At 39.9% G+C, this 17,966-nt stretch overlaps 1 protein-coding gene across 2 annotated transcripts in view; it reads right to left on the reverse strand.

Annotated features, from left to right (window-relative positions):
- The window catches only part of CLPX (caseinolytic mitochondrial matrix peptidase chaperone subunit X), a 44,685-nt gene extending 29,298 nt beyond the window's left edge, over positions 1–15,387 (reverse strand). The window contains exons 1-3 of one of the 2 annotated variants that reach the window (XM_049905505.1): positions 15,043–15,387; positions 5,537–5,697; positions 4,423–4,540 (exon numbers count right to left, since the gene is read on the reverse strand). In XM_049905505.1, coding sequence (XP_049761462.1) covers positions 4,423–4,540; positions 5,537–5,697; positions 15,043–15,121 — 358 coding nt within the window. In that variant the 5' untranslated portion in view covers positions 15,122–15,387. The remainder of the gene's footprint in view (positions 1–4,422; positions 4,541–5,536; positions 5,698–15,042) is intronic. The other variant, XM_049905504.1, reaches the window with a different exon arrangement.
- Positions 15,388–17,966: the final 2,579 nt, after the last annotated feature.

A 17,966-nucleotide genomic window follows, 5' to 3' on the forward strand; every position in this document is an offset into this window, starting at 1 on the left:
GCTTCTCTTAACCACAGGAATACCTTGGTGGCGTAGCGGTTAAGAGCTACAGTGCTAACCAAAAAGTCAGCAGCTCAAATCCACCAGGTGCTCCTTGGAAACGCTACAGAGCAGTTCTATTCTGCCCTACAGGGTCGCTATGATTTGGAATCGACTCAACAGCAACAGGGTTTTTTTTTTTTTTTTGGTTTTCCCTCAACTATAACAGAATAGAATATCTGCAACACAGATCATATGGCTTACAAAGCCTAAAATATTTACTATCTGGCCTTTTGTTGACTTCTGCTACATAGCATTTAAAAGGAAAGGACTACCCACAGAATGGGAGAAAATATTTATAAGTCATGTATCTGATAAGGGTCTCCTATCCGAAACTTAAGATCCCTGTGTGGTACAAACAGTTCATGCTCGACTGCTAACCCAAAAGCTGGCAGTTCCAACCCACCCAGCAGCTTTGGGGAAGAAAGACCTGATGATCTGTTTCTACAGAGGTTACTTAAGTATTTTCAATCCCATGGAACAGTTCTGCTCTGTAACACATGGGGTTGCAATGGGTCAGAGATCAACTCGATGACAATGGGTTAAAAAAAAAAAAAATCCAGACTATGTAAAGGACTCATAATTCAACAATAAAAAGACAAATAGACTGTATAGTGGACAAAGTTACGGATACTTCTTAGACATAACCAAACATCTCAAAAGATTAGTTTTCTGGGTTTGAAGACTTAGGACCACAGTCTTCATGGGACAACTCAGTTAACTGGCAAAAAATAGTTCATATAGTATATGCTCTATATCCTAATGCAGTGAGTAGTGTCTGGTGTCCTAAAAGCTTGCAAGTAGCCATCTAAGGTACATCTATTGGTCTCTACTTGTCTGGAACAAAACAGAAAGAAGGAAACCAAAGACTCAGAGAAGAAAGTAGTCTATAGGACTAACAGCTTACATGAACCACAGCCTTATCTACCCTGAGACCAAAAGAACTAGATGGTACCTGGCTACCACTACCGACCATTCTGATCAGGGCCACAATAGATGGATCCTGATAGAACAGGAGAAAAATGTAGAACAGAACTCAAATTCTTAAAAAGTCCAAACTACTAGACCGGTTGAAATTAGAGGAGTCCCTGAGACTATCACCCTAAGATACTCTTTAAATCTTAAACTGAAATTATCCCTTGAGGTCACCTTTTACAGAAATAAGATTGGCTCATAAAATAAAGAATATCATCTGTAAGTAATGAGCTCCTTTAAAAAAATTCTCTATATGAGACCAAATAGTCAAAATTACAGCAAAGATAAGAAGGTAAGGGAGCAGGGAAACTGGAGTACAGGAAACAGTACAACCAGAACAGAGCGAATGAGAATGATGACATACTGTGAAAAATGTAAATACTGAATGACTTGTGTAAAAATTTTAAATGAGAACCTAATTTGCTGTGTAAACTTTCACCTTAAATACACACACACAAAAAGGCAAATAATCCAATTAAAAAATGGGCCAAGGATTTGAATAGACATTTCTCCAAAAAAAATATATGACTGGCCAATAAACAGTTGAAAAGATGCTAACATAATTAGTTACTGGAGAAATGCAAATCAAAGCCACAGTGAGATACCACTTCATACCCACTAGGATGGCTATAATAAAAAGTGTTAGGGAAGATGTGGAGAAACTGGGAAACTCATACATTGCTGGTGATGTTGTAAAATAGTGCAGCCACTGTAGAAAACAGTTTGGCATTCCTCAAAAAGTTAAACAGAGTTTACCATATGACCCAGCAAGTCTATGCCTAAGTATATACCCCAGAGAATTAAAAATACACGCCACGCAAAAACTTGCGCACAAATGTGCACAGCAGTATGATTCACAATAACAAGCAGAAAAAACCCAAATGTCCATCAACTGATGAATGTATAAACAATGGACTATTATTCAGCCATAAAAAGGAATGAAGTACTGATACATGCTACAACACGGGTGAACCTTGAAACCATTACACTAAACGGAAGAATAAAAACCCAAAGGGACAAATGTTCCATGATTCCACTTATATGAGGTATCTAGAACACGCAAATTCACAGAGCTAGAAATAGAGGTTATCAGGGTTTGAGGGGAAAGAGAATGGGGCGTTACTGTTTAATGGGTACAGAGTTTCTGTTTGGGATGATGAAAAAGTTCTGGAAATAGATAGCGGTGACGTTACACAATGCTGTGAATATACTTAACACCACGGAACTGTGCGCTTAAAAATTATTAAAACGGAAAATTTTATGTTCTATATTTTACTACAATTAAAAAAAAGAAAAAAGCCAGGCACTAATGCCACATATTGCATAATTCCATTTACACAAAATGTCCACAGTAGACAATCCAATAGAGACAGAAAGTAAAATAATGTTTGCCATGGGCTGGGGGATAAAGGGTAGGGAGTGACTGCTAACAGGTATGGGTTTTCTTTTGGGGGTGATGAAAATATTCTGGAGTAGAATAGTGGTGACAGCTGTACAACTTGGTGAATATACTAAAAATCACTGAATTGTTCATTCTAAAAGAGTGAACTGCATGGTATGCGAGTATCTCAATAAAAAATTAAAAATAAATTTATAAAAGGAAAGGACTTGATATACATATCAACGTCTAGCTCTCAAAAATATTCCTGAGTTAATAAAAAAAAAAAAGCAACAAACAAACAAAAAACCTGGGAACAATATGACACCATTTATGTTTTTTAAAAGTCATGTTCTATGAAAATAATCACAAAAACTACCTTTATCCATAATGTTTTACATTTTTTTTTTTTAAAGAGGGATATATGCACATGTTGCCATGGATTGAATTGTGTCCCCAAAAACCATGTGTTGTAAATCCTAACCTCTATGCCTCTGGTTATAATCCCATTTGGGAATGGGTCGTCTTTGTTATGTTAATGAGGCAGTATTAGTGTATGGTGTATCTTGAGTCAATCTCTTTTGAGATATAAAAGAGAATGAACAAGCAAGCTAGGAAGCAGAGATGGGGAAGAGAGATGCTAAACCATATAAAGACTGTCCAGGAGCAGAAGTTCAAAAAGACAAGGACCTTCCTCCAGACCCGACAGAGAGAGAAAGCCTTCCCCTAGAGCTGACAGCCTGAATTTGGACAACAGTAACTAAACATTAGATGAGAAGTTTAGGGGGCAGTAAGTTTGTGTTAATAATGGTGAAATAATTTAGAAAAGGATATGGAGAAAGGTGGCACAACTTGAAGACTATAACCAATGTCACTGATTGTACATGTAGAAATTGTTGAATTGGTGTTTTGTTGTATACTTTCACTAAAAAAAAAAAAAAAGTAAGAAATTTTTTAAATGGTAATTTTCTTGGTTAAAATATATTTAATGAGACGCTACCATCATGAACCAAATTTTGTTATTACATTATATCAAATTTGTTAGTAGTAAAATGTTTAGAAAGTTTTACCACCTTCATTTTATATTGTGACCCAAATTAATATTTGTTCAGACTGATTTTTGTCTTTCACCTGTTCCTAGGCAAAACCATGAAGAGAATCTCTAGTACTTCAGCTATAAAACAGAGCTACTTTAAGTCCTTCTGAAACTGTGAAAACATGCCGCATTTATAATATTTTTTTCATGTGGTGGCCAGTTAATATTAATGGCAAATGTGAAATTCTAACTAAGCCTCAGTGTTAGGATTAGAATACAGAGAATCCTCTACAGCTAATTATCACAAACTCAAAGTCCCGTCTAACAGGACCAATGACCTTCCCAGAACTGGATTGTATAGGAAGAGTGACATGGTGTGGTACAATTTAATTTACCCTTGAGTCATTACTATTAACCCTAACCCTGTACGCAATGAGTTACTTCATTCATTAAACACAGTATGTGTAATAGCATCTTTGCATTTCAGAGTCACTGACACTATGTACAAGTAGGACAACTGATTTCTTCCTCCTGTTAGTGTCTGTATCATTAAAAATTGTCAGACACTTCCTAAACTGAGGGCTTCTCCTCTGCTAGATACTCCAAGAGGACAATTACCTTAACATCTGAATGACTGACCTCCACAGCCATGAGATGCTCAACAGGTATTTGAAGAATATAGTAATAAACACAAGATAAACAAGGCTCAATTTTCCTACAGCCCAATGGCCACAAACATGGAAGCTCACAGAATCCGTATTTAAAATAAATACATGTAACCAAAAAAAAGAAGCAAAAATATTTTTCTTAAATTATCTCTTACACCACAATGCAAAGTATATCAATTCTGGGGATTTTTAGTATCTGGTGAACATAAGAGAAAATCACATAAGCCCAGAAAAAAAACAGCTCTGGTGTATATAATTTATACATTTCTATGAATTCATAGAAAAGGTAGGGGGAAATGAAGAACACTAGAGGAAACAATACTTACACACAAAGGTCTCTACATGTGTGCACAAGTCACCACATTTAGGACAGCGCAGCTGGTTTCCACCTTTCCCAGAATTCCCAGAGCCTGATTTCTTACTGCTTCCATCACTTACTGATTTCTAATGTTTGTGAAAGAGAAAAAAAGGCTGTCAATTACTACTTTCAGGCAACCTTCTTATACATAACTTAAATGTAAACTATATAGTTTATAATTAATCTTATAATTTTTATAATTTCTAGAATGGAATTATTCATATAATTAATATCTCTACTATCACTGGTGTCAAAAAATATATTACCACAAAAATCAAATCAGTTCTAGTAAACACATATTTATCTGTATGCTGTCTTCACATGGTACGTGCCAGCATGTATAATAAATAGCTTTCTTTCAATGACTCGATAAGAAAAAAGTTACTATAGATTAAAAAAAAAAAAAAAAAATTTCAATGAAATTGAACCAGGAGTTATTATCATGGCACTAAGGACTCAGCATTCTTGATTTAACTTTTCTTACCTTTAATACAGGGCTAATTTCACCTATTTTAGAGGGTCATTGTTAGGATTAAGAACAGATATTAAAGTACCTAGCATTTTGTCTAGATATAATATTAACTCAAATGTTAGTCAAATTTACATAATGAAAAGAAATCGATAGTAATTTACTGACCCAATACAACCACCAATCATCTACTTACTAGCTACAAAACAGCACAATATTAACAGCAGAAATCCAAGATTTTTAGGTACAGGATGAAGCAAGGCTGATGCTATCATGAGTTGTAAGAGTTATATGGACACAGGCACTGATGGCTATCCCTAACTCAATCCTACTAACTATGTGGATTATTTAATGAAGCCCCTTTACTACTCTGAGGTGTTAGAAATTTTAAATAACTGCTTACTAAGTGCAATGCTTGTAAAAGTATTTTATAGTTCAAACTGAAACACAAAATAAAATTACATAAAAGTTTTCAGATCATTTTATATATTTCATATTTCCTACAAAGAACATATATAAGCCAACAGAATGCAGAGTATTACTATTATATTTAATTACTTAAAGGAGGGAACCCAAATGTGTATACAGGTGCCAATAAAGATAAAACGATTACCTTATTTCCATCTCCAGAGCCATCTTTACTTATCCCATCTTTTGAGGCAAAGTAAGCTGGTGTTTCTGTAAAAGTTCTAAAAGGAGCGCTTCGCAGAATCTGAGCTTCAAAGGCCCCAAGCCTTCCTAAAACTGGTATGTGAATGCGACCACAAGAAAGACCTGAAAATTAAATGAAATCTATTAGTCTACACATCGACACAGACATGCCTCAATAAATCCCCTGGAAACAAAAATTCACTGAGCGTAAAGGAGTCTGAAAAAAGCTCTCATTTTCATAGCAGCCATACAGATTGGTAGAAGAAATAGTGACACTGTCAGGGGCAAGGCCCTCTCAATTACAGGCGGGTACAGAGCTCAGACTCCAGCTGAATGAAGATGTTTCTCTCCAGGTGTGTCCTCTGGAAGTGAGGCAAGACCACCCAAATCCTAACAGCATGTGGCTCTTTCAAAGTCTGAGAGATAAGGAGTTCAAAATCTGCCTCATCCGTAGGGGTTAAAGGCCATTTATGCCCTATATTCTTGTTCGTCTTATAGTATTTCTACCAATGAGAGTAAGTATCTGACAGTAATTCCTGCCTGTCTCTTTGGTTATGTGGGGGTAATACCTATAATCTGGAAAAAAACTTCAAATGCTCTTTTAAAAGTTATGTGCTTGCTGTTCAAGGCAAACACACATTTTAATGAAATACTTCGATATCACTGAAAAAAAATATAAATAGGTATCATATTTAACCACCATCCTGCTTTCAAACATTTTTACCTTTTGTTGTATTTGACATTAACATTCTTAAAAGGAATATATGTTAATCACTGACCCATTTAAAGGTCAGCAAACTTTTTCTGTAAACAACCAGGTCAGTAAATATTGTCAATTTTGTGGCCATACGCTCTCAGCCCTAACTCCTCTTCTGTTGTAGCAAGAAAGCAACCACAGACACTATGTAAACAAGTGGGTGTGGCCACATTTGGCCCATGGGGTCATCATTTGCTGATTTTTCTCATGTAATTCTCATATCCAAAATAAATCCCAATATAACTTATGGACAATGGCAAGGCAAAACAGCCATGCTGCATAGTATGGGATAGCATTTCCCCAACTGGTATTAATCTGTGTATCTCTAAAAGAGTGTTCCCTGCACAAGTAAGTTGAATGGTCCTAGGTTAAACACAATCCATAGATTTCAATACTGTACAGCTACTCAGAATCTTGCATAAGCTAAGGTGCATTAACAGATTGCCAAGAAGGAAGTTTCTCAGCAGTTTTTAAGAATACTATTAGTCTCAGGGGAGACTAATCTACATCCTATTTTGAAGAGTAACCACTGGGGTCTTAGAAGCTTGCAAGTGGCCATCTAAGATACATCTATTGGTCCCATCCCGTCCCAGGCAACGAAAAATGAAGCAAACCAAAGACACAAGAACCACAGCCTCCGCCAGGCTGAGCCCAGAAGAACTAGATGGTACTTGGCTACCACCCACGGCTCTGACAAGGATCACAATAGAGGGTTCCGGACAGAACAGCAGAAAAATGTAGAACAAAATTCAAATTCACAAAAAAGCCCAGACTTACTGGTCTGAGACTGAAGAAACCCCCCCAGACTGGCCCCCAGACACTCTTTTAACTCAGGAATGAAGTCAATCCCAAAGTTCACCCTTCTGCCAAAGATTACACAGGTCTATAAAACAAACAACACCCGTAAGGAACGTCCTCCTTAGATCAATCAAGTCTACGAGGCTTCCCAAAAGCAAAGATGAGAAGGCAGGAAGGGACAGGAAAACTGGACAAAGCGAAATGGTGAACCCAGGGTGGAAAGGGGGACAGTGCTAAGGCATTGTGCGGACTGCAACCAATGTCACAAAACAATTTGTGTATAAATTTTTGAAGAAACTCATCTGCTCTGTAAACTTTCACCTAAAGCACCAAAAAAAAAAAAAAAAAAAATGCTGTTAGGAGTTAATAAAATAAAAAAATAAAAAAAAGAGCAGTTAATGCTGAAGTAAATTTAAGGAACTGATTTTGTCTTCCTCATTTCATTCTAAGCAAAACTCCCAACTCAGACTCTAAATTTTTGTTTCTACACCTGGTAGGACCTTGATCAGATCACCCACATGTGTGCACATACACAATGTGTCCAAATGCAAAAGCTAGTTTAAATGTTATGCCCTTCAAACAATTCTAAGACAAGTGCTTGGTTATATAACTGGTTTTATTAACTCCAATTTTCCAACAGTGTGCACTCTTAGAACTGGTTTCTTTAGTTATTCAGTTTGAGCCTCTTCACCTCTTCATTTACTCCCTAGGCTGTTGGATCCACTTGCACAAAGTACAAAAGCCAACCTGCCAAACTTCTCAGGAACCTGTAACACGTCCTTTTCCCAGGAAAGATACAAATAAGGTCTATCAAAATTTGTTACCTCTCAAAGGTTTATGACACCCCACCCCCTAAAACACAGACCATAAACCTTGGCTTAACACTACTGAACGTGAAGATTAGTAAGAAAAAACTAAATTTGATGTTTTTCTTCTAAGTAATGTTTTTAAAAGGTATTTGAAATTTTCTTAAGTGTAATATTCCCGTTTATTATACTAAATGCGCCATTATTCTCTCAGGAGAATGAGATTTAAGCTAAATGTTGACATTTTTCCAAGGCCATACTAAAATTTAAAGACTCCAAAAACCAAAGCCAAACCCAATGCTGTCGAATCGATTCCACCTCATAGTGACCCCAAAGGGCAGAGCAGAACTGCCCCATATGGTTTCCGAGGCTGAAATCTTTATGTAAATAGACTGCCACATCTTTCTCCCACAGAGTGGCTTTCCAGCCGACCTTTCGGTTAGCAGCTAAGTGCTTTAACCACTGCGCCACCAGGACTCCTTATTCAAAGACTACGATAGCAAACGAAACTCACTGCCGTCAAGTTGATTCTGACTCATAGCGACCCTATAGGACAGAGTAGAACTGCCCCATAGACTTTCCAGGGAGTGCCTGGTGAATTCAAACTCCCGACCTTTTTGATTAGCAGCTGAACTCTTAACCACTGTACAGACTAGGTAAAACTAAAAAGCAAGCCTAGAAGAAGTAATGAGAGGGTAAGAGCCATAGATGAAATCAAGAATGCTGAAAGTTAATGGTTGCTGAGGCTGGATTATGGGTATTTGGGGGCTCACTGTTCTATTTTGTGTGTTTGAAAATGTAAGTTAAAAAATGTAGGCCTAGTCTGGGGTCTTAAACACTAACAAGCAGCCATCTAAGATGCATCAATGAGTCTCAACCCACCTGGATCAAAGGAGAATGAAGAACACCAAGATCACAAGGTAATTATGAGCCCAAGAGACAGAAAGGGCTACATGAACTAGAGACTACATCATCCTGAGACCAGAAGAACAAGATGAAGCGCAGCCACAACCGATGATTGCCCTGACAGGGAACACAACAGAGAACCCCTGAGAGAGCAAAAGAACAGTGGGATGCAGACCCCATATTCTCACAAAAAGACCAGACTTCATGGTCTGACTGACACTAGAAGGACCCCAGCAGTCAGGGTCCCCAAACTTCCTGTTGGCCCAGGACAGGAGCCATTCCTGAAGCCAAATCGTCAGACATGGATTGGACTGGACAATGGGTTGGAGAGAGATGCTGATGAGGAGTAAGCTACTTGCACCATGTGGACACTTGGGAAAATGTTGGCATCTCCTGTCTGGAGGGGAGATGGGAGAGTAGAGGGGGTTAGAAACTGGAAAATGGTCACGAAAGGAGAGACTGGAAGGAGGGAGTGGGCTGACTCATTAGGGGGAGAGTAAATGGGAGTTATGTAGTAAGGTGTATATAAGTTTATATGAGAGAGACTGACTTGATTTGTAAACTTTCACTTAAAGCACAATAAAAATTATTTTTTAAAAAATGTAGGGCTATGAAGGTAGCATAATTAATCTATGTAACAAGTATTAACTTTTTAACTGAACCATTTGATGCACTCCCAAAGAAAACTAAATACTGTATTATAACAACACTTTAAAAAAAAAAACTAGTGCTTTAGGTGAGGCTATTTGTATCTGGATGTTTAGGGCAAAATTTAACCTTGAAGTACCACACATAGTGTATTATTTCCCATTTACGCTACAATAAAGAATGCAGTTTTAAAAGGTTTAACAATTTATAATATCTAATTTTTTTTTTTAATGTCACCAGGAAGTGCTCAGCTTCTGGAAAGTCAGTCATTGAAAACCCTACAGAGCAGGGTTCTACTCTTACACACACAGGGTGGACAGGAGTTAGAGCTGACTCAGTATGGACAGCGCAGTGGTGGTTCAGTAGTGAATTCTCACCTTCCATGCAGGAGACTCAGGTTCGTTCCCAGCAATGCACCTCATGCGCTGTCACTACCTGTCTGTCATGGAGGCTTGGATGTTGTTACAATGCTGGACAGGTTTCAGCAGAGCATTCAGACTAAAACGGACTAGGAAAAAAAGGCCTGGCAATCTACTTCTGAAAATTAGCCAATGAAAACCCTATGGATCACAATGGTCTGATCCACAGCTCATCTTGAGGATGGTGCAGGATCTAGCAGCACTTCATTCTGCTGAGCACAGGTTTACTGTGAGTCCTGGGGGCCAACTCAATAGCAGCTAACAACTAGTATCGAAGATATCTTGCCATACCAAAAGAATGCCATAACTACAAAACCAACCAAAACAACCGCTACCGTCAAGTCGATTCCGACTCATACTGACCGTATCGGACAGAGTACAACTCCTCCATAGGGTTTCCAAGGGGCGGCTGGTGGATTCCAACTGCCAACCTTTTGGCTAGCAGCTATAGGGCTTAACCACTGCACCACCAGGCCTCCATTGGCTCTCAAACTTGAACATGCATCAGAATGACCTAGGGGCCTTGTTGAAACAGATTGCCAGCTCCTCCCTGATTCTGACTCAGGCCTGGGGTGGGATCTAAGAATGCATGTCCAACAAGTTCCCAGCTGGTGCTGATGCTGTTCGTCTGGGGACCACAATTTTAAAACCACTGTACTGGGGGAGAGAGAGAAATAGTACTAAAAACAGAACCACCAGAATACAATTAAAGAGAATGCTGACACATTTTGAAAAAATTTAACTAACGTTACTGAACAATTTGAGCAGAAGTTATCAAACAGGAACCTAATTTGCTGTGTAAAATTTCACCAAAAAAAAAAAAAACACTGTACCAAATAATTAAAATGACCATCCTCCAATAAATCTTATAAAATCTTTGTAGAAAATGTAAGGCACTGCCGCAAACTAATCAGGATTTTTTTTAAACCTTTATTGTGCCTTTGGCAGTATGGTATGGACCTCATCTCAGGATAATGTTTTTAAATGTATAAAATGTATAAAACAAAATACATAATGTAATAAAGGAAACCAACTATATTACTTACCAAAATATTTTAAAAAGTGTTTATTAACAAAATTAAATAAGATCTGACAGCAATTCTAATAACTACCATAATTTCACTAGTGAAAAGCATAAAAATATTTTGAGATATCAGCAACAACTGTAAAGTGATATGAAAATACATGTAACCTCGGCTGGTGACAAGTTCAAAGATACTGCTAATACTACTGTGGTTTGTTGTTACATTCATAATTAAAGAAAATGCTATATTTCAGCTAGAAGTTAGTGAAAACACAGTTCACAGATCCTTTTGAATTCTATCCATGGACCCTTGGGGACCTGTGAACTCCAGGTAAGGAACCCCTAAAAGTCAAAATGGGAAGTATTTCATGTAAAGTATCATATCTCGCAAGACTCCTTGGCAGCAGTGATAAAAGACAGTTAAAAGTTTAACTGATTACAAAACTTGTGCCACACAGGTAAAGCTTTCTGAGTTTCAAAGCAGCTGCTTTTAAAAAGAAAAATCTTTAATTTACATTTTAGAAATAAATTAGTGAAAGAACTAATGAGAAACTAAAAATTATTATTTACGGTGACAATATTTAAATGTACAACAACTGATGAAATGGCAAATCAAGTTAAATGTCTGGTTAAACATGTGACCTCTAACCTCTAAAACAAATTGAAAAAAAAAAATTTGAACAAAAACAAACAATGCTAGCAACTTGGTAGTTTTAGTGATTTTATTAATCCCAAATCTTTATTTTTTGTTTCATGAATTCTATATACTTCTTAATAAAGAAAAATAATATAATTTCTTTGATAGCTTTTCCCAAGCTTAAAAACATATGATGGGTTTTCACTAAGGCTATCTGCTGGTCTGAAGATGAATAAAAAAAATTTGGTTGAGAAATGGTTTACCTTGCAGAAATAAAAACGCTTTATCATCTGTTCACTTTGCCTTATTGAATTTGTATTGTACTTAACTACAAAAAAAAAAAAAAAAGAATTAAAATCTAGGTGAGAATTGCGAGGTAGACACATTATGGAACTATCATGAAATTATGGAAAATGACATGTCTGAGAACCTTCACCTCTTCACTTACACACTCATGAGGCGACACTCACTGAGTGAAAAAGGTCAGAAGGCAGTCAGAAATCAAGTAGGCTACAGGAGATCCCACAATTCCTCTAATTAAATTCAGATCCTGTATTGTCACTAAGAATTTTTAAAATGGAATTAAGAATTTCTGAATGCCCTCATTTAGAATACCAGTTGACCTATCTCTACATAGCCAAAACATATTTTTAAAAAACATTAAAATTAAAAAACACTAGCAATTTGGGTGGGAAAAAAGTTTCTTTAAATTTGTACTTTACTAAAATTCAAAGAAAATAGTGAGAGAAAGGAGCCCTGGTGACGCAGTGGTTAAGAACTTGGCTGCTAACCAAAAGGTCAGTAGTTCAGATTCATCAGCAGCTCCTTGGAAGCACTATGGGGCAGTTCTACTCTGTCCTATACGGTCACTATGAGTCAGAATCGAGTTGATAGCAATGGGTTTGGTTTTTCGGTTTGGTGAGGGAAAACACATTTGATTGGACAGACATAGCCCACTAGAAAAACAAAAAAGATCAGGATCTAGTATAATTTACCAAATATTTATTTTCTAACTACCATGTAAAATGTAAAGTCTAACAACAAGTCCAGGGAAATAAAGAACAGCTCTGTATTTCAGAAGAGCTCTGAAATCTCTCCTTCTATTCTTGCTTCATTTCATAGGCAATCCCCCCACAATTTCTTCTTTAGACTATTCTGATGAAATTCTTAACTTGACTGTTTTAAAGTAGCCAAACTTTAGCCCTGACTTTTCTTTACCCACACCCCCCTTCCTCTTTCCAGGAATCTTAAATAAAAAGAGCCCTTCTGGCTTTTTTTTTTTTTAAAGTCCTTACAAAAAATATTTTCATATTTTTGTACATTCATGCATAATGTTTCTACTATGAGAAATAAACATTTTACAAAATTAAGGTTTTGTTCTGCTGTACAAAGTGTTGCTATAAGTCGGAACTGACTCGACAGCGCCTAACAACAACATTTGTGAAAGTCTTAAAGGAACGTGAAAACCACTTGCCATTTCATTGTTACATACAAATATTAAATTCTACAAATAGATTGGGTGCTGTCATATTTGAAGCTTAATTTTGGCCTTTATGGTGAAAATAATGGCTCTGTATTGGGGTTTTATTTCTGAAAGCCTCTGCAAATTTACATTGATATACAAGTAAATAATTTTTAAATAAGCCATTCATTTGTGTTGATTTACCTAATGATAAAAAAAAAAAAAGTTGCCCTCCAGCTGACTCCACTCAGGGTAACCCCAAATATGTCAGAGTAGAACAGTGCTCCACAGGGTTTTCAATGGCTGATTTTCTGCAACATGGCCAGGCCTTTCTTCCGAGGCACCTGTGGGTAGACTCCAACCTCCAACCCCTCGGTTAGCAGCCAAGCAGGTTAACCATTTGCACCATCCAGGGACTCCTACCTAATAAATAAGGAACCAAAAAAAACAAACCTGTTGCCCTAGAGTTGATTCCAACTCATAGCAACCCTACAGGACAGAGTAGAACAGCCCCATAGGGTTTCCAAGGAACTGCTGGCTGTTGGTTAGGAGCCAACCTCTTAACCACGCACCACCAGGGGTCCCAATAATGACAGATATATTTTATTTTTTAAAGAAAACAATGAAAAGAAAAATATAACTACACATCTCCTACAATTCAGTTTTCAGGAACTCTTGGCTGAAATGTATCAAGAACATTCTCAAAGAAGCCTTCCCAGGCTAAAGAGAGCACACACATACTTTAGCCATCCCTAGAAAAGATCATTGTCTACCCCACTAGATTTAAACTTGAGGGTGAGAAGTGTTTACCACTTTACCTCCAGACCAAAACAGTACCTGGCACATAGTTGGCCCGCAACAAATATTTGTTAAATAAATGAATTAAAAATCTGCCGCTTTCAAGTGTCTGCAAATCAAATTCCTGGAACAGGAACATCTACGTGCTGAGGTTTAACAATGTCTTAGAATTAATTCACTACCTTATATGTATCATTTTACAAAATGCTTCTGCACACCTAATCTCAGTCCCCCTGTTAGAAAATATACATTCAGTAAACGGTAAGGATCTTATAATCAACCTAAAAATTAGTAAAAAGGGGCTTTTTAAAATTTATCCAAGTGTCATAAACTGCTAAGTCCAAAAAAGACGAATTTGTCTAGAAGTTACTGATTATAACAGGATCTAGCCTCCTAGTCTGATATTCATAGATTTGGAGAAGGGAAAAATGGTTTCTTTTCCGGGATCACTTGGCTGGGTTTCACAACTCCAGATGAGCATAAAAGAAAGGTAAACAAGCGCCACCCTTAAGAAACTAGAAACTATCCCGACTGTCAAGTTGGGGAAGCCGGAAAACTGCTGATAGACGTAATTTCTAAAAGAACTCCTGCTGGATTTCCCGTCTCCCTGGCCGCTTTCCTGCCGCGCTCGAGGTTTTCTCGGGGTCAGGAGCCCGAGGCGCCGGTGAATATTGTGAGCTCTGTTTATGTCCTGGTGTCGATGGCCGCACAATGACAGTGACACCAAGATCCGAGCGTAGTCTCAGTCCGGGACGGCCGGCTCGGCGCCCCGCGATCCCCGGGGAACCCCAACAGTGACAGCCCTTGGCCCGAGCCTTTTCCGGAGCCCCCGAGGGGAAGCCGACCAGGTTCCGGAAGAGGAGCCGCAGCTGGGCAGGCGATGGTCCCGGAGATGCTCTGACCCGGGTCTGGGGACACTTTTTAATGAAATAAACATTTTGTGCTCTTTCAGAGTTTCCGCGAACTGGCCGCACTTCGGCCCCTAAGTTAGGCGGCCTTAGGGCGCGCGGGCGGGGGAGCACAAGGGGTTTACTTCGAATTTGGGAAACGGCTGCTCCAGAGGTTGGCAGAACCCCATCCACGGGGAGAGTCGGTGTCGTCAGGCAAAACGGCGCGCATTCCCTCACACCCCTGTGCCCTCCCAGAGGTCCCCACCCATCAACCGGCCAGTTCCCCCAGCGCCGAGTGCTCCGGCAAGGAACTACTTCGTTACCTCTCTGCGCGGAGGCGAGCGAGGAGGTGATGAGCCTCGCAGCAACTGCGCCGCAACTACAAGCGCCGCAGCCGGACATCTCCGCGGGGCCTAGACCGGGGCTTCGCCCCCTGCTGCCCTCTGGTCTGTGGCCCGACGCCTACTCGCAGGTCGTGCTGACTTGGTTCCGGCCTCTCCCGGCGGGCCTAGGCACAGTGTGGAGTTCACCCGCCCAGCGGCTGGGCCGTTGTGCTCTTCGTGCCCCACCGCCGCCTACTTACCGGAGTAGACACCTAACTCTCTCCCTTTTCCTCCTCCCCCCATCCCCCGTCCACCGGGCCCCGGGAGCGTGCGCGCGCCTGCGTTCTAGGCCCGGGAGGGGGGCGTGAGTATGCGCTGCGCGTGCGTGCTTGAGACAACAACGTGAGGCGAGGGGAAGGGGGCGGTGACTTGGAAGCCAATGAGCACGCGACGGGCGGCCGCCTGCCCCAACTGGGAGGACTACCGGTCCCGACCTGCAATTCTTCCGGAAGTCCTTTACCCTCGAGTTGAAAGGTTTGAGGTAGACGCGGGAAGATGGATGTCGGGAGTTGTAGTCCCAGTTCGTCGTAGTTTGGCACTTAGGGTCATTTTTGTTGGTGGCACGGAAGGTCTTAGTAAGGCCGGCATCCTGGCTGGCACCAGGAAGAGCCTTTAAAGTGACTCGGCTGCAGCTAGATCCTTCCCTTGCGTGATTCCATATCCTGCGTTCTTTATCTTCTCCTTATCCTTAGTTTCCTCACTCGTAACATGAAAATGGTATTTTTGCCTAGGCTCCCCGAGTTTGTGAAGATTAAAATGCAATGACTATTGGGTGGTGACAGCTCTTTCTCCTTGTTCTTTCAGGCCTAGCGGTGGTAACCAGCTGTTGCTAGTACCTGAGTGGTTTACCGTCCTTTGTCGGCTGCCATGAATCTGACCCGACCCGTTGCCGTCTAGTCCTTTCCGACTCCTAGCAACCCTATAGTCAATCTGAGCACACTCTGCTAAATAGTTCCTTCATTAAACCCTCCTCAGCTACCCTTTGAGCCCTATATCTGCGCGGCTCCTTCCTCCTGCGCGGTTGAAGCCGACTGACCAGTTGTACAAGGCGGAGAATGCTGAGAAATCAGACTCTTCGCCCATCTGTGTTGGAGCCAGCCTGGGTATTCACTCTGTATAAGATTCTGCTCACCTATGAACCCATCAGAGAAATCGCCAGGTGAGTTTGAGTGCCTTTAGTTCTGAAACATAACGGGGAGAGGTAAGCCAGGGTCAAGGTCAGGCCACATAAGCCGGTTAACTCTCATCAGTCTTGGGCCAGAGAAATGTGCCCTTTATTTCCTTTGGTCTGGCTGCGAGAACGGACATTGGCCTTGGCCCAGGTCACGTTCCCCCCCCCTCCCCCCACCGCCTTTTCTCTCTCTTCTTCTCTCACTTAACCGACTGCTGGTACTCCCTCAGCTTAAAGTGCAGAGACCGGAAGGTAGCTGAGGTCTTATATCACCAAGACCTGGCCCTTGCTCACCTGCCTCCATTAATAGACTTTTGAGAGAGGAGAGACTGGAGTTGTCTCAGTCCAGTGATTTTACGAACTGTGTTCCTAGAATCTCTCAGAAACCATAGTTCTGTGGCAGGAGTGAGGGAGCCAGGAAAGTAGAGCTCTCTTGCCTCTTACCAAGTTCACCCCAAAGTCAACCAGAGCAGCTCTGCTTTTAGTTGTTTCATTTGGTAGGGTTTTGTTTGAAAATAGGATTTCCCTGCTTTAAAACAATGTTTGGAACCATTGATTCTAGAACAAACCTCTCCTTTTAGAAATGACCAAGAAAGCCACAGGGGTCCTAACACCCAATTTCAATCCCTTTCATCTGTTTTAATTAGATGAACATTTCCTAATTATAGAAATAAAGAAGAGGTTGTTTGCTGAAATCTGTAGAATAAAAGTAAAGTCAAGGCTCATCTGGGAGCACTACTCCATGAAACTTTCCCTGTCCATTCTAAGAACTTAACTTCTCATTTATTCAGTCAACAAATATTTACTGAGCATTAATTATGTGCCAGGCACCGGGAAATAGCATGCAGAAAAAATGTTTCTCTTCTAAGGGAAGTTCCATTCTAGCAGAAATGGACAAGACAGTAAGTAAAGCAATCTATGCCAGTGGTATGATGTGGTGGGAATATCCTTATTGTGTAATAGGTCCTATGCTAGACCAAGAATGGTTGAGCATTTAATTTTGTTTACGGGCTGATGTTTTGTGTGTTTAGCCTTGTATTCCTAACTAGACTGTGAGACCTCGTCATATACTACTTGGGCTGACTCCATAGTAGAAATTCAGTAAATATTTAAGTGCTTATCTCCAAACAATATTTTTGTTAGGTAGAAACCTGAGATGGTGTCCTCATACTCCAAAATAAAAGTACAGCAAATTACAATCAACAAAGAGTATTAATAAACACAAATTTTATAAACTTATGCAATGTTTTGGAAACCCTGGTGGCATACATAGTGGTTAAGTGCTACAGCTGCTAACCAAAGGGTCGGCAGTTCGAATCCGCCAGGCGCTCCCTGGAAACTCTATGGGGCAGTTCTACTCTGTCCTACAGGGTCGCTATGAGTCGGAATTGACTCGATGGCACTGGGTTTGGTTTTTTGTTTGGTTATACAATGTTTTACCCCAGAAGGAATTCCCGGGGGGGCCATATTAGCAGAGTATAGACTTTGCCCTAGAAAGTGTGAAACAGGGAGCTGTACACAGCTGAAGTTAGCTTTTTCTCAGTAGAGTGAAAAGAGTCATGTGGTTTTGGTATCAGGCCAGTGAGGGTTTCATCACTTAAGCAACACAAATTTGGTAGTTTCAATGCATCAGCCCAGAACTGTGCTCTACAGGTCAGAATATGCTTAGACCATTGGGTTCAGTTCTGGGTAC

Source organism: Elephas maximus, chromosome 13 (assembly GCF_024166365.1).
Source record: "Elephas maximus indicus isolate mEleMax1 chromosome 13, mEleMax1 primary haplotype, whole genome shotgun sequence".
Lineage (NCBI taxonomy): Eukaryota > Metazoa > Chordata > Mammalia > Proboscidea > Elephantidae > Elephas > Elephas maximus.